Here is a 22,882-nt window from a genome sequence, read left to right as displayed (position 1 = left end):
TTTAACATAAGCTCCAGATACTCAAATGGTTTAAATGATATGCTTTTCTGCTACTGCATAGTTACATTGAAATTAGTGTAAGAAGCTTCCAATGATAGATGGGGCCAACAATTATAAGAGCCTGAGAATAGGCTTCTTTAAAAGGACCACCAAGGTTCAAAAGCAAGGAAGAAGCTTATTACTCAATAACAACGGAGGCATGAAGTATTATATTTTGGAAAATGAGGATATGCCATCTTTCACCATAACAGAGAGAACCAACTGAGCATTTCTTAGTCTGCCTCCTTTATCATATGAAGAGATAACCACTTGGGTGAGGGGGCCTATGGTTGAAAGACCTGCTGTCTTCTGCTCCCTCAGATTGCTCAGAAAGACCACTTAAGGGATCTAACTGCCCTCCCATGCCTGCTCACTTGACAGGTCTGTGTAGCTGAGAACATTCCTTTCAGGGGAGATAGCAAAGGCCTAGATTAAACCGGAGTCCTCTCAGGGAGAAAGCAAGAAGTTGAAGATTCTATATTAGTGATCCCAACATTCTCTCAGCTCCTCTCCAACTCAATCAGGGCTATATAGTTTCTCTCTCTGTACCTGGCATTGTAAGAGTACATCTCTACATCATTACCATGAACTCAGGGGCTCAGGAAAAGAAGTTAAATCCCTCTGGACAAATCTTCATCAGTGGCATAACACTAATACCAGAGTTGCACTTAATAAGGTGAGTGATGACATTCTTTTTCCAAATTTTGGCAACTGCATTGTGCCTAAGAGGCATGTAGTGCCATTCCCCGTTTTGGGATTGACATAAGAACTCAATTTTCTTCTAAGCTTTGACTCTCCGTATCTTAATAGCGGGAAAAATCTCGCTCTAAAATATCTTGCTCCCACATAATCACGGTTCTTATATTTTGTTTTGACTTATAATTTAGTAGAATTTAGATAATAATTGTGCTATAGTTTTAACTTTAGTTTCCTTAAGAGAAAAAATCCAAATTGATGTGGCAGAGTAGATATAACTAAGAGAGAACATGGGAATGCCAATATCAAAAGCTAATAAAGTGAACAATCATTCTGCATTTACTTAGTTATAAGGATAGGAGTAGACAGTGAACGGAAGTCATACTTATTATCACAGAGTAATTTCTGTTTATAAAGAAATGTCTGGCCACAATATTATTGTAGTATTAGAGGAGACAGCAAACATGGATTCTGGGGTTAATACGGTGTATCAGAAACTGGGAGGAGGGGGGAATGAGGTAGGGTTCAAGTCATATGGCCCCCAGTTCCCAGAAGTTTCTCATAACCCTTTTCTCCCAGGATGCCCATCACTGCCCTGAGGCATTACTCTTTCCAATGCGAATGGGATTGAGTTTGAGAGTCTCTGATTAAGAAGGAAAACCTCATCAGTCTACAGACCTCTCCAGGAGGGAACCCTGAACGAGGAGTTAGAAAATCTGAGTGCTATTTCTATCAGAGTAACTGGCCAGTTACTCCATCTCTCTGAACTGATTTCCTACCTATTAAAGAAACGGGCTAGATGACATGATCCTGTCTAATGAAGGCTTTCTAGGTTTGGAAAAATACGATTTAAGTAATCTGAAAGCTAAGACAGGAATCTTCTTACCAAATTCTGAACTTCTCACTGCCCTTGACTGGTTTTTGCTTTCACCAATTCCATGAAAACTGTAAAGGCAGTTCAGCCAGCTTGATTTCTGCTGGTTCTCTCCTCAAATTCTCAGACCTGTTTTACTGTCTTTCAGAGAAAGAAAAAGCAGAGACAGAGAGACAGACAGATGTTTGCTTTGCCTTCCGCCTTAGTACATGAGTGGAACTAAATTAATTCACATTCATGGAAACCTTCAGCTCTACAGAAGGAATATAAATACAGATTGCCATTATTTCTGATAATTTCAGCACCTATTGTTAATTGAAGTGCCAGAGGATAATAAATAAATATATATATTTTAAAGGGTGTTTCTTTTCCATTGATAGCAATAAACTTGGAAGCTTTATTTTTGTATGAGCCCCTTAAATGCTTAAAACACCTACTTGTCACATCCAGGGTTAAATAAATTCTTCCTTGGAACTAACTAAATCTGAAACTATACAGTAAAACATATTATCATACCTAAGCTCTTGATTTTCTTAAAGAACAGTTTAAGGTGAGCAGCAGTATCTGTACATTATACTTGGTAACTCTCTCTTTTAACTAGCATTTGATTCTTAAGAGGGTACCTTTTCCCTAACTCTAATGTCCTTCTCCCTTCCAAATGTCTTTCAAAGTACAGCCCAAAAACATTTCTACATTTTCTCCAATTATTCAACCCATTCTGAATAATGTCCCTGTAGCATCTTTCTTTCCATCAAAATGTCTTTCCATGAAATAACTCCTTTTAAATATCTATCTTCTTTGACACCTAATGAACTCAGTACATTATTGTCTGTGCCACTCGTTTATTACTTAGTTTTTCTTTCATTCAGCAAACTGTTGTTGGGTATAGTGGTTATCTCTTTTTTTTTTTTATCCTTCTTCTTTTGGTTACAGAATTTTTCCTCTTCTCTGGAACACATTTTCTAACCCTCCACAACAGGAATAGACATGTGGCTTGGATTGCCCGAACAGAAGACGCCATCATGCATCATTCCTTTTTTTTTTTTCATTTAATTAGAGATGTTGTGGGTTTCCTCTTTTTTTTTTTTCTTTTAAAAATTACTGGGATTTCTTTATCTAAAATTGAGAGTGTTGATGGACTGTTGACTTTGGACATTACATGAGGCCCAGCAGATGGAGGTGGCTGAAAGATGCACTGACTGAGAAGCAGGTTGGCAAATGATGGTACATACATTTGATTGAACGTTGTACTGCTACAAAAAGGAATGGAGTTGTGAGGCATGCAATGATGTGAATGAACCTGTGGGACATGTGGTGAGGAAAAATAGGCCAGAAACAAAAGAGCAAATATTGTATGATCTCATTTGGAAAATACTTATAAGAAAACTGGGGCCTAGATTGTAAACTCTTATATAGCAGTCACATTTAGTCCTGAGCGGTAATGGTGGAGAACTACGAAACCAAGAATTGAAAACAGTAAAATTTCTGAAAACTGAAAAATAAAAATTCTCCAATGCTATATAATTAAAGCTAACAAAAGAAACAGACTGCCACATATATGGAGCAGAGAGAAGCTGAAGCTTCAAAGGACTGATTTAACACAGCAAGTAATTACTTCATGTTTTCACAAACATTTGCAACCTATTATTACTTTCACAGCAGCATACATCAACAGATGATGGTCACCTAAGGGAGAAATGGGGAACTGGGCTGTAATTAATTTCTGGTCGAATATATCATGAGGCCTTTAATACTGTCGATAAAATGCTCTAGCCACTAAAAATCCCCAACCTCTCCCTCCCTTCCTTGTCCCCAATACCCTCAAAAGTTTAATCAGCGTCTTTGTGAAACAGATTGCCTAAAGGAGAATGAGATGCAGTGTTAATGCCTGCTGAAAAGTTGAGGCCATTGATCCACTCCTTCCTCTGACTGCCTTTATTAAGAGACAGAAGTCAATGAAGCCGGCTTCCCCCCCTACCCCCCTTTTTCTCATTTCACTCCATCTCCAGCTGAGAAAAATGGAAGTTGTGCATTTCTTTGGAGGAATTTAAACATGTAGATGCTAGGCAATGAAAATCATTATAACAGCAACGGAAGCCTATATCTTTAAAGGTTAGAACACAAAGATTAAGAGTGCCTCCAGGAAAAAGTGAAATGGCTGATCTGAATAAAATTTTTCCATCAACTGGAAAACCGCAACATAGCAAAGGAGATGAAGAGCTACAGCAGATGTGACATTTATGTTTTTGAGTACCTACATGTTTATTTTTTGAATTACTGTTCATTTACAGGTCGTGCAAAAGCAGTAGCCAGTTTCTATCTGTCTGCTTGTCTCACTCTCTTGTATGTGTGGTGAGCAAATGCTAAAACCAACTATCTTGAATGTAAAAAGAAATAGGCCTATGTTACTTACTTTCTCATTCATTCATTCATTCATTCACTCACACACATAAGTGTTTGCCCCTCAAGTCAACAAATATTTAAATGCCTGCTTTGTACCGTATATTCTCAGAAATCTTTACAGTATTTTTATGAAATTGGATTGGGGTCAATTTCTTTATTTTCAAAAAACCCTTCTGTGATAGGCTTTTTTGAAAGTTAAAGCTTGAGGCAGAGCACCAGATTTTTCACCCTATCTCTGATTTTACAACATAGAACTCTGGGTAAGTCATATCTGCAAGAGGCTGGAGAATTGATTTTCTAGTCAAACTCCTTCATTTTATAGATGCGGAAACTTCAGTAAAGAGTGTTGAAGTGACTTGCTCAATTTATGTAGTGGTTAAGGAATTGTTTATTAGCCATGTACTAGATAAATGAACTACTACTTGGTCCACCCCTCACACTTCTAAGAACATAACTTGGCTTCAATTTCTATATATGTTAACTGGCAATGATAATGGTGACTGCCTTGAAGGTAGTTTTAGTGATGAATTAACTTAATCCAGAGAAGTCTTTTCCAAGTCATGTTACTTTTATTGCTTGCTGAAAGAGAAAAGAAGAATACAGGAGAATATGAGGCTGGGAGAGAAATGGCCTGGATGTTGTATGAGTCTTAAAGAACATGAAGTCAGGTCAGTATTTCTCCAAGAGTATCCCAAAACTATCAATAAACAGTATCTCTGGTACTTGTTAAATTGCAGATAATCAGGCTCCATCTTGGCCCTTTTACATCAGAATTTTTAGGAATGGGGTCAAAGAGTCATTTTAAACAAGTTGCCCAGGAGATTTCTTACACTCTCTAGCCTTTGAGAACCACTTGGTTAAGCTGCTTCTTTTCTTAAAAGTACAAATGTATTTACGTGGGATTAATGATCGAGTTTATCAGTGATAATGAATTTGTGGTGTAGTTCTAGAGCATGTCTTGTGCTTTAAGTGCTATTGCTCCAGTGCTATTGCTATTGTCATTTGGGAGAAGCAGAGGGCCCACTGAGCAAAACAGAGCTCCGATGGCTGAGCAAAATCAGCACCACAATACATCCCGGGGTAGGAGGAGTCCGAACAGCCTGCTACAGTGAAACTGCTAATCAAAGCTAATTAAACTGCCAGAGATTAGAGCTCAATGAAAATCAAGGGGTAAAGACACACAATCAGAAAAAATAAAGTTCAAGAAAATGATTGAGAGTCAAGAGCTTAACTGAAAAAAAAAAAGAAATAATATTTTAATTAAACAAAGCAAAACACATACCCACCATTTACCAAAATGACAGCCCCCAACTTCAACATGGTCAAGGGCACACATAGACTTGGGAGGTGGATTGACCTAAATTTGAATCCTGGCTATTGTTATGTAAACTGGAAATTAATTTAGCCTCTTTAGGCTTTAGTTGTTTTTATCTATAAAATATGGTAATAATAGCCACATATATAGAGTTTCTGGGAGGGTTCAGTGAGCCAATGTAGGTAAAGTATTTACTATAATTCATGCCATGTAATGAGTTCAATATAATTATTATTCTTATATTATAATGGTAGCATATCATCATCACTGAGAGAAAGTAACCAATGGAAGCTTTTAGCGTGATTTACACGGAAGACATTTGTCTTCTAGGAACCGTCCTCGTTTCAGAGAAGCAGATTTGAGAAAAAGATCTATTAGGCTAGGTACAAAAACTACTTCTTAGTAACCTATTTGTATCTGGTTAAGGGTGTCTTGTGAAACATACACTGTCATTATTACATACCAACATGCTCTGAAACCCAACTCACATTCACAACTGATTGTGTGTGCCTTTTACAGAGAAGGGGAACCCCTCGCCGCCGAAACCACAAAAAAACAAAATACAACCACAGTTGCAACCATGGTCACTAGCCATGAAAATTTCATAATTAAGTGAGGAGAGAGGGCATATGAATGAAAATGAGAGCAATAAATTATAAACTATGGTGCAAATGAAGAACGTTTGAACATTTGTGACTATGGCATATAGGAGATATTAATTTCAGAGTATAGAAAAATCAGACCAACAAAGAAAGAAACTGATAGGGGTTAGACACATTAGGGAAGGCTTTAGAGAGCAAAAAGGATTTCAGTTCACTGTGGCTATTTGGATTCTCTTCAGCTCTTGGTCCTGTTCTCTCTAGATTGGCAAAGGGTGTTAAGCAAAGCAGGAGACAGGAATTGAGAGATGGGATCTCTGTACAAGATGGAGCAAGAAGACAGGTGATGGAGGAGCAGGGTAGGAAGTCTGGCCTTCATTTTGTCTGTAAGGAGTTGTGATTCTGCTTTTACAACTACAGCAAGTGTGCTACTTTTAAGTGCCAACATTCAAACACTACATCTTTATTTAGAAAATAAGAAAGGTCACTTTCCAGCCTTAAATTTTGCAGTAAGAATTCTAATAGAGTCAGTAAATGATCATTCTTGGGCTTTAGATAAAGAACAAGCTTAATGTCTTTTTAGTACAAAACAACCCTTTCCTGGCAGAAAAATATCCTCACTGGATGAGTTAATTTAATTTCCTAACTATGATGACTACAGATGTAGTGCAGGATATATAAATAGCACAATCTGATGAGAGATTTTGGACAAGTCACTTCTGATTTCTGTTCCTTGTAATCGTTATTGGAAATAATAATGCCTGCCATCTATGCTAGTTACTGAATCATTTCAATTCTAGTATATGTGCTACAAAGGGAAGATACCACTGTCTCCCAATAATATTGAGGAACTCTAAATTATATGTTGATATTATATATGTACAAGGTATGGTAACATTAGTTTAGAATAATCAAAAGAAATCTTACTTATAGCCCCACACATAAGATATGTTTATATGTTTATAAGAAATCAGACATAAACTACTGGTAATTTTTGTGAGCCTTGTAACTACTTACGTTCTAGGGTGCTGTATGGGGAAAATGTAGACCAGTAAGGCATGCTCACCTGCCTTCAAGGGCTCTACATGAGATAATTAGAGATCAATTAATTGTTAAATATATGGAATCTACTCTAAGTGCATATAAACAGAGAAACAGGTGATCAGTAGAAAGTGGTATGATCAGAAACAGAGTAGCAAAGGCAAATGAAGGTTTAATTAAATAGAGAGATATAATATTATTTAAATATTCCTATATAAAGATCTTTAAGAAATTTTCTGAGTTATTAACCCGATCAAAAGTTTTGTTTTTATTGTTAAATTTTATTAACTGATACATTTCCTTTTACCAGGCAGCAAAAGCTATGGAACCCATTATGTTTCCCAATTTACCCTGGCCTCTATGAAAGTAAGGGCTAGTTTTGAATTGCAGTGCAATTTAAGAGATGATGTTCATAACAGAATTTTTAGGTGCATGATTATTAGAAGAATTTTTAGTATCAGACGAACCTCTCCTAGAGGATGCATCTACAGAAATCCACAGGATAAACAGCCTTCAGTCAAATATCTTAAGGCTGGGGTACTCTATAGAGAATGGAAAAGGGATAGGCTATCCCAGGATAGGAATGGTGGATAAGACCAATGCTAGAAGAAAGCTAGGGGAAAATAAACAGAGAAAAGGATGGATAAAACATTGTGTTTTTTCTCAAAACAAAACTGGATTTCTAAAAAGGGAGTAAAGGAATATTTGTAGGTGGGGGTATTTCATATTTCCAGCCAAGTCACCCCCTGAAGCCTACTTCAGGGCTAGTACCCACTCTTGATTCAGATGAGTGTTGGGGACTTAAAGAAACCACAGCTATTCATCTGCCTGGATGTCTGTGGGTGCTTCCAGTAGATGGCAGCATGTTATTGCTAATCTCTCCCTATCAAAGGACATACTGGTCACTCCAAAGAAGAAAACCTTTCCTGCAGAAAACCAACGTAATGTTTCTAGTGCAATAAGGTTGTAGGAAGTAAGTCTACCTAAACAGCTCCCCTGGAAGGTATTCTACATTTTCAGCCATGCCAGGGTCATTCTTGGCTGGAGTGTAGGTTTAGGGCCAAGTATAAATCAGGGATCCAAATAGGTTTATTTAGTTTCTAGGCTGTTTTCGGCATTCACTCTGCCTGTCACCTTGGTTTACCTTAAAGAGGAGCGGGAGAAGGAAAAATGAGAGCATGCTTTAATGTATTGGGAAGAAAGCTGCTGTATAAATTCAGGAGGAAAGTGGCATTTTAGTGCAGGCAGCCATGTAGCCACACACGCTCTCTGGTTTTCATGTGCTGTGATCTTCTGGTTCTTGTACCTCTATAGAAACTATTCTTTCTCTGACACAGGGGCTTCTCCTTCTCATGCCTTTTAGATGGTGGTGTTCCCTAGAGAATTGTTCTCCGTCTACACTGTTTCTAATTTGCCCTAATGGTTTCAAACAATTATAAGCTGCTTATTCCCCAAATCCATTTGTTCAATCCAGGCCTCTCCCTCACACTCCCAGTTTACATATCTAGGTGCCTGTTAGACATCTCCACTTGGAAATCCCATAGCCATCATACCTACTCTTAACTCCTCTTGAAGGCTTGTTTTACTTGATGGCATCGCAGCCAAGAAAGACACCTCTGCCGAGTGTGGGGGGATCATCCTCTTTTTTACTCTCTCTATTCAATCACTTCTCAAATCCTGCAGATTTCAGCTCCTTAATACTTCTCAAATCTGTCTCTTCTTTTCCATCCTCATCAGCAAAGACCAAGTTCAGACATTCCTCAGCTCCCTCCCAGCCATCACTTTCTAACCGATCTGCAAGGACTGCTTACATAATTGCTGAAACAAGCTACTTAGCATACAAATTTGACCATTTCAGTCCTCTGCTAAAACCCTTCAGACACAGCTGAAACCCTTCAGTCACCTACAGAATAAAGTTCAAACACTTTATTACCGCATAAATATTTACTGAGTGCCTATTATGTGCCAGGTACTGTTCTAGGCCCTGAAGGGATAGCAGAGAACAAAAAAGTTCTTGTCTTTTATATAATATAAAACATAAATCAGATTAAGGAGAATAGGGAGTATTGGTGGGAGAGGGAGACAGGTACATTTTTTAGGAGGGGAATTCTGATAAAGTGGCATTTGTGCTGAGCTTACCATAAGCTAGCTCTGACTTCCACTCCGGTCATCTTTTACCATTCCTTCCTTGATCTCTCCCTCCAGTCACCCTGAACTGTTCTTTCTTTTTGAAACAACTCTCTCCCCACCCTGGACAATTCCACTTAAGATTAATAGTAAGCATTGCCATCTCCCACAAAGATTCTTTCTTGATCTGCTACCTCCCAGGTTGAATTAGGCAAATTAAATAAGAGTTAGATATTTCCTTTACAAAATTCCCCCATTAATTTGGGTATAAAACTTAGGTTACTCATTTCCTATGACATATTAGGAATTTCAAAGCTTTCACCCTCATCTCTCTCTCTCTCTCTCCTTTTTTTTTTTTTCCCTCTACCTGCTTCAGAATATAGGAGGCTAGAAGGCTTAAATATTTTTTTATCACCACAATCGACTTTTTTTCTTTCTTTTTTGTAAAAAATAACATATATACAAAAAAGGAATAAATTTCAAAGACAGCACTATGATTAGTTGTAGAACATATTTCAGAGTCTGACATGGGTTACAATTCCACAATTTTAGGTTTTTACTTCTAGCTGCTCTAAGGTACTGGAGACTAAATGAGATATCTAAATGATTCAGCAATCGTATTCATTTGATAAATCCTATCTTCTCTGTATAACTCCACCATCACCTTTGATTTTTCCATCCCTCTCTTTAGGGGTGCTTTTTGGGCTATGGCCATTCTAACTTCTTCATGTTGGAAGGGTCGTTACATGGGGTAGGGAGATGGAACTAGCTGATGTTTGGAGAGGTTGGGCCCTCTAGATTTCAGTAGTTATCTGGTCCAGGGACCTATCTCGAGGTTGTAGCTTTCTGGAAAGTTTCTCTAGTGCATGGAATCCTTGTGGAATCTTATATATTGCCCTAGGTGTTCTTTAGGGTTGGCTGGAATGGTTCTGGTTGGGGGTTGGCAGGTTATGATCGCTTCATGTCTAACTGAAGTTTGCATAAGAGCAACCTCCAGAGCAGCTTCTCGACTCTATATGAACTCTCTCTGCCACTGATACTTTATTATTTTCACTTCTTTTCCCCCTTTTGGTCAGGATGGAATTGTTGATCCCACGGTGCCAGGGATGGATTCATTCCTGGGAGTCACCTCCCATGTCGCCAGGGAGACTTTCACCCCTGGATGTCATGTCCTATGCAGGGACATGTGCATAAAGTGTATGCGTGTTGGGGGAGGGGGTGGAAAACATGTCCTTATTTAAAAAAATAATCTTTTTTTTAACCAGCTTTATTGAGATATAATTTACACTTCATACAATTTACCCATTTAAAGTGTTCAGTGTTTTTTTTAGTACATTCACAGGGTGTGCAAAGATCAACAAGCACAAAACATTTTTGTATTCCTTGAAAGAAATTAACTGCCATTACTAATCTCCTTTCTGTCCTTATAATTTTCCTACTCTAGGACGTTTCATATGAATGAATTCATATAATATGTGGTCTTTTATGCCTACCTTCTTTCTCTTAACATGGTTTCAAGATTCATGTGTGGTGTAGCATAAATTCTTTTTTATTTCCAGATAATATCCATCCTATGGATTTACCACATTTTATTTATCCATCAGTGGATGGATATCTGGGTTGTGTTCATATTTTGGCTATTATGTATAATGATGCTATGAACATTTTTGTATGATTTGTTTGCATAGTTATATGTTTTAATTTCTCTTGATTACATACCTAGGAGTGGAATTGTTGGGGTAACTCTTATGTCTAACTTTTTGAAGAAATACCAAACTGTTTACAAAGCAGCTATACCATTTTACAATCCTACCAGCAAGTATGAGGTTTCCAATTTCTACGTATCCTCGCCAACATTTGTTTTTGTCTGTCTTTTTGATTATAGCAATCCTAGTGGGCACGAAGTGGTATCTAATAGTGGTTTTCATTTGCAAATCCTTAATGTCCAATATAGTGAACATCGTATGTTAACTGGCCATTAGTATATCTTCTTTGGAGAATTGTCTATTCAAATCCTTTGCTTATTTTCTTTTTATTCAACTTTATTTTTTAGAACAGTTTTAGATTTACCGAAAAATTGAGCAGGTAGTACAGAGTCTGATATATTCTGCACCTAGTTTCCCTATTATTTCCTTAAATATGGTACATATGGTACATACTAATATCATAGTAATATGGTATTAGTATGGTACATTTGTTACAATAAATGAATTAATATTGATATATTATTATGAACTAAAATCCATAGTTTATTCAGATTTCCTTATTTTTTTATTTTTATTTTTTACCTCCTGTCCCTTTCCTAGTCCATGATCTCATCTAAGATACCATTTTACATTTAGTTGTTAGGTATCCTTAGACTCTTCTTAGCTGTGACAGTTTTTTAGATTTCCCTTCTTTTTGATGCCCTTGACAGTTTTAAGGAGTATTGGCAGGTGTTGTATAGAATGTTCTTCATTATGATTCCTTCAATGTGAGTTTTTTCTCATGATTAGACTGGGGTTATGGGTTTTGGGAGGTAGATCACAGAAGTGCCATTTTCATCACATCATATCAAGGGTATATACATGATTTATGATTGTTATTGACCTTGAGAACCTGGCTGAAGTACTGTTTGTCAGATTTCTCCACTGTTTCTCTAGGTTTTTTCCCTGCTTGAATACATCCACCTCCTGGAAGGGGGAGTATCTACATAATTTATTTGAAATTCTTCTGCAAGTAAGATTTGTCTCTTTGCTCTCATTTCTTAATTTATTCAATATTTATTTATATCTGTATGGATTCATTGATATTTATTTTATACTTTGGGTTATAATCCAATGTTATCAATGTATATAAGTGTTGGGGGTGGGGGGTGGAAAGCACTTCCTTATTTTCTGGCAGTACGAGATGCTTGAGGTTCACCTTATATGTTTCCTGCTCTAGTCCTAAAATCAGCCATTTTGCCAAGTAGTTCTTTCATGAGAAAATACTAGAAACCAAGATCTGGGTACTAGATGTTCTTGTTGTTACTAGGATATTTCTGCCTATTTTTAAGTTGGGTTATTGGTTTTTTTATTATTGAGTTTTAGGGTTATTTACATATTCTAGATATAATTTCCTTATTAGATATATGATTTGTAAATATTTCTTCTCATTCTATGGGATGTATTTTTACTTTCTTATTTCAACCTCTTTTTGACTGACAAAACATGGTATAAATACCTGACTTGGAAGGTAGTATTTCTGGCTTCACCTGTGTCTGAAGGAGTTACTACAAGCAAGATTTTTTATTTGCTTCCCAGGTTCCAAGTTGGTTCCTTCTCTACTGATGGGACCTTTCTGTGGAGCAGACATTCTTACATACAGGTAGCATAGAGACTATAAGGTTAAAAACACAGGATAAACGGCCCCAAATCTAATCAAAAGAGGGACTGGGGTAGGGAGAAATAATAATTGCTTGTCATTGACAACAAAACAACAAGACGACCCAGTCAGAATCCTTCAAGAGTGGTCAACTCAGCTTCATCATGGGAACACATGATGAGGGCCTATGATGGGAAGAGCAGGGCTTTCTTTCTCATCCAGTGAGAAAAATGAGGCTGTCTATTTGGTCTTTGCACAGCACACTATAAATACTCTAATTTCACTATGGTTTTGTTTGCACCAAGTGCATCAGCCCTTTCTACTATTCTAATTGGTGTGAGAAGTCTTTCAAAATAAAAATACTTGAAGCTCATTCCTACTTTGGGTAACTTGTTGTAAGGAAGATAAAAGAATGCAGACCAAAGCATTTTGGGCCTCCTGTCAAGCCCACCCATGGCCCATTCTTTGTCCTGAACTAATTTATCCTATCAGCAGCATTTGACATGGATATAGACACCCTCCTCTTCAAACAGTTTTTTCACTTGACTTCCAGGACAGCATATTCTTCTGTTTATCTTGCTACTTTATTGGCTGTTCATACCTGATTCCTTTGCTGGTTCTTCCTCAGCCCTCCAACATCTAAATGTTGGCCCTAAAGGCCAGTCCTTTCTTCTTCTCCTTTTTTTCTCTACTTGAGCACTTGTGGTCATCTCACTTATAATCCTGTTTCATGGTTTTAAGTGCTATCTATATGCTGATGATTTCCTAATTTATATCCCAGCCCAAACCTCTTTCCTGAACTTGATTTATATATCCAGTTCTCTACTCTTTATTTCTACTTGGATGCCTAACACGCTACTCAAATTTAATATTTTCCAACCCAAACTCTTGATATCCACTCCCTCCTTCCCACCTCTTGCCTCTCCCAAGGTCTGGCTCAGTTTTCATTTCAATAAAGGAAAATCCCATCCTTTGTCTTGGTCAGACCACAAAATCTGGAGTGAGCTTTATTTTCTTACCCTTTTAATTCCACAACTCACTTAGAATCCCTCAACAAATCATGTCAGCTCGATTTTTAAACTAAATCCTAATCTGGCCACTTCTCATTCTGTCCACTGCTATAATATTGGTTTAAGTCACTATTTTTCATCTAGATCATTACAATCATTTCTAACATTTCTCTGCTTCTGCTCTTGTCTGCAACCTCCCCTCCTCAGTAGTCTATTTTCAATATAGCAGCCAGAGTGAGTCTTCTACAATGTAAGATTTTGGTACTCTTCTGTTTGATACTCTCCATTAGTTTACCACCTCACTCAAAGTAAAAGCCAATGTCATTACACAGCCCTCAAGTACTCAGTTCTCAGATTAAATAAACCTCTGACCTCATCTCCTATAATTCTTCCCCCTTTATGCATTGTACTTTAGCTAGACTGGCCTTCTTGCTATTTTTCAAATGACAAACATACTCCTCCCTCTGGGTCTTTGCCCTTAGATTTCCTTTCCTTGAATGCTTTTACCCTACATATCCGTGTGACTTGCTCCATTCTTCCTTCAGGTCTTTTCTCAAATGTTACCATCTCATTAAGGACATCCATAAACATTCTTATCTAAAATTGCAGATTAACTCTACTATGCCTTGACACACTCTATCCTTCCCATGTCCAATTTTTCTCCATAGCATATTCCATCATCTGACATACTTTATATTTTATTAACTTATCAGTTTGTCTGTACTTTTTAAAAAATATTTTTATTATAAACAACGAACAAACATACAAACATTCTTGACATGGCTACAATCAACGTCTCACAATATCATCACATAGTTGTGTATTCATCACCGTGATCATTTTTTTGAACATTTGCATCTCTCCAGAAAAAGAAAGAAAAAAGAAAAAACTCATACTATGCCATATCCCTTACCACTCCCTTTCATTGACCACTAGTATTCCAATCTACGCAATTTATTTTAACCTTTGTTCACCCTATTATTTGCTTATTTCTTATCCATAATTTTTATTCATCTGTCCATACCATAGATAAAAGGAACATCAGACACAAAGTTTTCACAATATCACAGTCACATTGCAAAAGCTATACCACTATACAATCATCTTCAAAAATCATGGCTACTGGAACATAGCTCTACAGTTTCAGGTACTTCCCTCCAGCCACTCTAATACACCGTTAGTTTCTCTGTCTTATCCCACAATGACACAAGTTCCACGAGGGAAGGATCTAGAGGGAAAATACACTCAATAAATATTTACTGAATGAATGAAAAAAAAAAGGGTGAGAAAACTTTTCTGCTTGTTAGAAATTCTCCCTTTTCTACTTTCAGAATCTTAGCTTTCATTTCCTTGTTGTTGTCAGCTTGAAGAACTGGAGGTTATCAGTCTAAAGGAAACGCAAAAAGAAAGAAGGCGGCTTGAAGGAGGGAAACATGAAATAGAGCCAAGAAGAAAGTTATAGGAAAAAGAGAGGCAACTGTAATAGACAGAGCTGGATATACATGAGAATGGGGGAAGAAAATTCTGGGATATTCTTTATGAATAATGGCTTCATCTAAACCTTGGGGATGTCAATGTCCATTCAGACTCCCCCATTATGTACCAGCTGGACTCTTTCAGTGACTTACTTTTGGGAAACAGAAAGCACATTCATAAAGTCCTTTCACTTTCTAGTTAATCTGCAGTGATTTCTCATGACGACATATCTTTTTGAGTCTAAAATCAACAGTGGGGTCAAAAGGATCAAAACCGAGGCAGAAGTTAAGTGATCATTACCATAAAGGAAAGAGTCTCTCTGTAAGTCTAGTAACGTTATAGTTTGAACCATTGTTTGCTCAAGATTTATCTTCCAGTTAGAGATTAAAGATGTATATAGAGATATCAACTTAAAAACACCATGGAGGGCAGGCCACCGTGGCTCAGCAGGCAGAGTTCTCACCTGCCATGCTGGAGACCCAGATTTGATTCCCAGTACCTGCCCATGTAAAAAAAAAAACAACAAAAAAACATGTACAGAAGAATCAACACAAATGGAATCACCCAAGATACCTCATTCCTTTATTATAGAAAGGGTGTTATAAAGGCTATGAAGGTAAAAAACTACAAAAGCCTTGCAACTTCTTGTTAAATAAGTTTTCCGACACATGGCAACTAGTGATTAATTACTATGTTAGAAGATAACATTCCTATAGAGATTTGCTGGAAATGCAGATGCTGTCCATGCTTGATTAGACATTGTATAAGGAATGCTGAGGCACACTGCTGCAGTCTATTATTTCTGGCTATTTTGGTATTTATTTTACATAGTTTCAAATTAGGTAGAATTGATGGAACCTATTTCATAAAACTTGTCTCCACTAAAGAAGAAGAAGAAGAAAACAAGGCTATATAAGTTTATCTACATGTGTGTGAGAGAAAGAGAAAATGAGAAAGAAAGGCTCTGAAGAGTAAGGACACATTCCTTTTTGAAATGTTTTCTGTTCTTACAAAAATCAAGAAAGAACTGCAAGGGAGATGCTGTTTTTTACAAGCCTATAACAAAATTGACCCACATCAGCTGGTTAAAACCTCAGGGCATTAAAGATAAACTAAATTTTGTCATTATCCAAGCCCTTCACCAATACCAAAATAAGCCTTGACTTGGTGCTTGTTTATTCATTCGTAGTGAGCATTACTCTGGGGCAGGCACTCAGCTACGCACTGAGAAACACACAAAGTCTCGGCCTCTTGGAGCTAACAGTCTAGCAAGGAGACGTTCTCTGAAACAGGGTCAGTACTACAGAACCATCCAATACTATATTTTTATACTATCTGATATCCTTTCATAATTCACTTGACATAAAGAAAATGGCAAGGGAATGAAGGCTGCACTTTTTCCAAGTGGTCACATTTCAGCTTCTACCCACTTCCTTGAACATAATTCACAAATCCCACCCTGAAAGGCATGTCTCAGATGCCATTCAATCATTTCCTGAAGGAATGCTTCATTGGCACATAGTCCACTAATACCAGCCTCAATACAGCTCAGTCAGCATTCCGTTACTCAGATGCCGGTTCCTCTTAGTACATGTTTACGCCCTATACTATCGGCTATAAACGGTGTTAATTTACTTATTTCTGCTAAATTAAAAAAAAATGTTAAAAAGATGATTGGATTTAGGAATTACATTCCTCAGAGAATTAGTTATGATTCTCTATATCCCTCAGGCCTCCATGCTCTTAACTTCCCCTTGTCAATGTTATTATGAATAGACTAACTCAATAATGAGATCATTCCCCATAAGAGAAACCAAATAAATGCAGCATTCAGTCACACCTGGTTTCCCTAATCTGAGCAAGGAAGATTTTCCACCAAATTTAGCCTAAAACAGAGAATTTAATGAACACACAGACAAAAGCACACACATTCACATGCATTCCCGTGAACAGGAAGAAAAAGACAGGGGAGGTGTGTACTACCTTGAACCTATTATATACCCCAGAAAAGCCATGTTCTTTTTTTTAAAACTTTTTTTAATTATGAAATATACACACACAAAAAAACAATGAATTTCAATGTACATTTTAACAAGCAGTTATGGAACAGATTTCACAGTTTGATATGGGTTACAGTTCCACAATTTCAGGTTTTTCCCTTCTAGCGCCTTCAAGACACTGGAGACTGACAGAAATGTCAATATATTGATTCAGCAGTCATCCTCATTTGTTAAATCCTATCTTCTCTGTTATACTCTTTCTCTTTAAATAACGTATATACCTAAAAGCAATACATTTCAAAGTACATTGCAACAAATAGTTGTAGAATACATTTCACAGTTAAGCCAAGTTCTTTTAATTTAAACTTGTGGGGGCAGAACTATTGTTGGGTGAGACCTTTTGATTAGGTAGTTTCTATGGAGATGTAACCCACCCAATTGTGGGTGGGTCTTATTCCTTTCCTGGAGCCCTTTATGAGAGGAAACTCAGAGCCGACACAGAGAGTAGAGGGATGAAACCAAGACAGATATATGGAGATGCTAACTAAGAGATGAAATCCAGAGTTGGCCACAGAGAAGCCACATGAGGACACACATATGCTTAGAAAGAAAGCCAATGGAATTAGAAGTAAAAACAATGAACTGGGAGCAAAGACGAGCAGACGAAAGTGCTAACAGAGATGTTCCAGATGCCAGTGGTCTTTTTTCAAAGTCAAGGTATCTTTCTCTGGATGTTTTAATTTGGGCATTTTCACAGCCTTAGATCTATAAATTTGTAACCTGATAAATTCATTTTGTAAAAACGAATTCCTTTCTGGTATATTGCATTCTGGCAGCATTAGCAAGTGAAACAAAAGAAGAAAGATAGGAAAGCAGACAAACAGGGTTACAATGGAATAAACAGAGTGATATATTGGGAAGAAAGATAAAAAATGAAGATACATGGTTATATGATTAAAAAAGATTCTAGCATATATGTCTCAATAATTGTACAAGTAATATAGTACTTTATTATCCCCTTAAATATCTCAAAATTGGTTTCAAATTTTCCTGAATTTCTCAAGGATTCAGAAAACTGAGTAAATAGACACAGTGGTACTGAATTTTAGGCAGGAGCATTTTGGACTATTAAAAAGAAATTACTTCTAGTTATAAAGGTTTTTGGGAAACGAAGAATTTATGGAATATACCACCTAGGAATCAATAGCAATAGAGCACAGAGAAATCTTATCCTCCTCCAAATTATCTATGCTTTCATTAAAGCACCAAGAGGTCTGATGAATTAAGTAATTTACAGACAATGTTGAGACCACATCAAAGAACAAAATCAACTCTAAAATTGGAAAAAAGTAGCTTTTTAAAGAAACATTAAAAGTTGAGATCAGTAAACCTAGAAAAGAGAAGGTGAAAGCATTATTTATAAAAAGAACTTTCAATTATATAGAGGGAAAGCATGGATAGTGATGAATGAACATTTTCCGCCAGTGAAAGCAAACAAGAGATGGCTTTCAGTTGCAACAAGGCAGGAGATGTAGAAATAGATTCATGTAAAAATACTTTCTACACAATGTTATTTGCAACTAGAGTAAAACTGTTAACAATCTAAATGCCCCCAAATTTCCAAGTGGTTAAATAATTAAGTATGTTTTATTTATACTGTAGAAAAGGTAGTGTTTTCAAGAAATATTAATGGACATAGGAAAAAATCATGGCTACTAATTATATCATTGATTTTGGAAAAATCAGTTAAAATAATATAAAGCTACATTAATATAGTTCCAGTTTTACAAAAACAGAAATCGTAAGTGTGTATATATGTGAAAAATCACATATACACAAAGCACTTGTACAAAAGTCAGGAGAAAATATTACAAATATCACAATGACTAGTCTCTAGTTTAAGGGCTTATAGGTAATGTTTATATTCTTCTCTGTATTTTGTCTTACACATTTTATGTAATGAACACATATTACCTTTTTTTTGGCATGTGCAGGCACCAGGAATTGAACCCGGGTCTCTGGCACAGCAGGCAAGAACTCTGTCTGCTGAGCCACCATGGCCCGCCCCATATTACTTTTATAATTAGAAAAAAAAGTTACTACAGTTTTGCAGCAGAAGTTAGGTTAGCTATAGGAAATATATTTGCCTAAGGGATATTGAACATCCAGTATAAAATTTTATAGAATTACCTTCTGTACGACCTAAGAACAGCTATCTTTTAATTAACTTTTTTTTTTAGCAAGAATTTAGATGAAATCCCTCTTGATAAAAAGAGAGATAAAGTAAGCCTTTTTTTTTTTTTTTCCAAACTAAGCCTTTCAAGTACCAAGGATCATTTGTAAAATGATTTTATAGGCAGTAAGGTCTTGACTTCGGTACAAGGAACTGAGCCCAACCTTCCCTCCTACCTTGCAAAGTCCAGGTCTGCCTCCCGTGACATGGTGATGTTGGTCAAATTCTGCTGAAGAACAAAAATGTTCCTACACATTTTCTTGATGCCGGATTCACTGATGCGCCTGAAGTACTGGGCACCATTAATAAGGATGCAGGAGATCAGGTGTCCCAGGCCTGATGGGTCCATACAAGGGCAATAAGGAGAAAAGAAAAGAGATTAGTTCCATTCTGGAAAAACTTGCAAGAGGATTTCTCTCTTCTAATTCTCCACAAACTTAAATGATCAAAGGAAATATATCTTGATTGCCGTTGCACGAGCTGATCTGACAATAATTTCCAAGTATTTCTACATTGCCTAAGCAGTTTCAAGTAGGGGGACCTTATACTGACAACAAAATTTGATACCTTCACAGATCCAGCACTGTGAAATATACCTAAAGCCACCATGCCAAAGGCTTAAAGAATCTTCCAGGTTGTACAAACTATTGAAGTATATAGGAATTCCTGCTCCTCTGTACATATTTTGGGGAGCAGAGAAGAATGTTTGTAAATATTGTAAATACAATGATCTGTTCGGCCCTTCACTTCCTCCCACACAACAGATTGGGGGCAGGGGGGATACTTTTGGCTCAGAAGTTGACGGCAACCTAAGTAAAATAAATCAATAAGAAATTATGCCTTTGGTAAAGATGCTAATATCCCTCAACACCGGCAATGGGGTATATTTCTAAAGTAGTCATCTGAGAGAACGTAATAAGAAACCAAGGGTGAAGTACAGATCGTGCGTTAACTGTTGAATTTTCAGGAGACGCCTGAGGACATTTCTTGGGTCTCTTAAGTGTTTTGTTCTCATATCCACAGGTCTATGAAATTCAGCAAAGGACTGCTTAGTACATCAACAAATTAACAAGTCCCATTTAAGATATTCTATATGATTAGGCTAAAGAATGCTGGTTTGAAACATTCTTAGACACATGCAGGTGCACTGTTTTAAAAAGGTTTGATTTTAATTGTAAATATTGGAATTAATGAAACTTCGCTTCCTTTTTTTCCCTTTTATTCTTTCAAAGTTGGACTCTAGTGGGATGCGTTTCTCAGAGATCTAAAACTAGCCTGACTAGTTTATAAGGAGTCTACTATTTTTGTTATTTTCTCTGCTAACATCATGGTAGACAATTTATTTATATGAAAAATCTTGTGTCAAGTTTTGGAACAATTCTTCTGAGCCCATAATTCAGGTATAGTTTTGTCCTTTTCTTTTCTTCTAATGAAATCATCAGATTAGAAATTGAAAACTGAAATTATGTACTTAACTACAAGCACCGCACAAATGATTATATAGTCACAAAGCAGCTTATAGAGTAAGGAGGGCAAATAAAAATATAATAATGAAATATAATAAAATAAAATTAAACTATAATACTTACTACAAGTAACACAAGAGGGGTGGGGATCCTACAGATTAGCATGCAAAAAATATTCATGTACATACATGTTCTCTCCCAAGAAACACTGGTGTTTCATGGGGGTAGGGTGGGAGCAGTCTGTCCTTCATTTAAGCAATAAGGGGTGAATTTGCATTGAATTTAAAAACAATGATAAAACCAATTAAAATTCAGACTGTATTTTATTTTTTGTATCATCAATGTACACTAGTAATTCTAAACAACCTCCCTGCTGCCAGACCATGCCATGTAGACTCTGCTTCCCATCTCCTTAACCTGTCTATTGGCATTCCTCTAAGAAATCTCTTATTATGCCTTTTGAACTTAGCAAGTGATATTACAGAGAAGTAATTAGCTTTTCAAAGAGAAAGTCTTCAATTTACAATTTTATTTGATTAGAATCTATTCTATGTCAGAAGACTGCACCTGTATTTTAAGATGTTGCAGCTCAGAGGGATTAGAAGATAAATGTTTGGGCAAAATCTGAGGAGAACTCTGGGAACTAGGAATTTGAACCATGGCGTGAAAGAGCCACAGTCAAAGGCAAAGAGGAATCTCTCTGTAATAAGAAGAAAAGTGAAGTCTCAGATGGGCACTGTAGTTCTAAGCTACAGGATATGACTGATATCTGTAATATACCATGGGGCTGGCTAACCTCTAAAGTTTTAATCACATATGATTTTGGGATAAAGTCTTTCAGGGCTATCTACCTTTGGAATATAATGGAATGGAAAACTAGAATTCTTTTTTGAGCCCAACTTTGCTGGAAAATTTGTTTCATAAAGTGAACACTGGCACTTTCTTTTCTATCTTCAGGTTGTTACAGTCTTTCGGATTATGTACCTTCTCAATTATTTTAAATAATTCTGGCTTAGTTCTTTGAGGGAACACAGATACTTTTGGCACCCCACATCTACATATAGACAAACCAAAACAAGAATAAAGGAAATAGAATCTGAAATCCTAGTAGTGGTCCTATTGGCAGAATTCAGCATGAAAAATTCTTTGGTTGATGTATCATATTTCAAAACCTTGAAAGTGAATGCCTTCAGATGGCACAATGTCTCTCACATGTTTCTTTCCCCATCTGGCCTCTGAGGCCTTTGCGGATGCAGCCTTCCCAAAATGGATGCTAGTAAGAGGCTTCTGTTCTTTTCAGAGGATAATACATTCTGTGAGAGAAAACTAACCCTTCCAGAGACAGTTTTAACCAACGAGATCTTTCAGGGTTCTCTCACATTGTGTGGTTAGTTATTTTCCCCCCTCTATGAACTCCTTGAGTTAATTCATGGTCTATCCCCTCCTTTACCCAAGTCTCAGGAGTGGGATGTCAGGGAGGCAGCCAGGTTGCCATCTGCCTTACTTTGGATTACATTTCCTTATCAACCAGGAGCAGATGGCACCCATATTGTCATTTACCTAGTTAGATACAGCAAAACTAGGTATTGTAGTTTCAATCAAAAGAAAAAAAAAACACATAAAAATAAATTTTGAACTTCAATAATACAGAAAGTAAGAAAATCTCCTTCCTTCTTTCCTCCCAAACTCCTGGAATCAGACGAAGGGTCTGACCTTCAAAGATATACTGGAACTTGTGCTGTTGAAGGCTCGCACTCATGGCCTCTTCAATGGCACTGATGTCTTTGTTGAGTTTGACCACCAGTGGGTCATAATCCATACTTTCCACATTAGCAACAATCGCATAATTCCCCTCCTTTGCAAGAGGGATGAGATAGTGGAAACAGTGAACTCTGTAAAAGACAGAAAATAGGGAGGTTTGTTAGTTTAATAATTTCTCTAAATTATCTTGTGACAGAGTATCCAAATATTTGAAGCAGCAGTGGCTCTGTAAGTTTTTAAGTACCCCTTCTTTTTATAACCAGAAAACCATCTTAATTATTCTGTAGGACAACTGAGTGATCTTGAAAAAATCAGCTTCTGGGATCCTTGCTTTATAGTCCAGACAATGGGGGTGAGGAATGCATGAACTCTAAAATTTCCTTCAATGCGTAATGTGTAAAGCATCATACCTTCCGACAGATATTATTGCAGGGGAAACGAGAGAGAGTTCCCAGAGCTTACAAGTGAAGACTTTGGAATGAAACTACATGGCTTTG

The 22,882-nt window shown here is 36.9% G+C and overlaps 1 protein-coding gene across 1 annotated transcript in view; it reads right to left on the bottom strand.

Annotated features, from left to right (window-relative positions):
* The window catches only part of EXOC4 (exocyst complex component 4), a 970,332-nt gene that overhangs the window by 35,637 nt on the left and 911,813 nt on the right, over positions 1-22,882 (bottom strand). Inside the window, exons 16-17 of the mRNA XM_077136146.1 lie at positions 22,338-22,516; positions 19,335-19,494 (exon numbers count right to left, since the gene is read on the bottom strand). Of these exons, the coding sequence (XP_076992261.1) occupies positions 19,335-19,494; positions 22,338-22,516 (339 nt within the window). The remainder of the gene's footprint in view (positions 1-19,334; positions 19,495-22,337; positions 22,517-22,882) is intronic.

This window comes from Tamandua tetradactyla, chromosome 1 (genome assembly GCF_023851605.1).
Source record: "Tamandua tetradactyla isolate mTamTet1 chromosome 1, mTamTet1.pri, whole genome shotgun sequence".
Taxonomy (NCBI): domain Eukaryota; kingdom Metazoa; phylum Chordata; class Mammalia; order Pilosa; family Myrmecophagidae; genus Tamandua; species Tamandua tetradactyla.
This window is presented reverse-complemented; position numbering and strand designations above follow the sequence as displayed.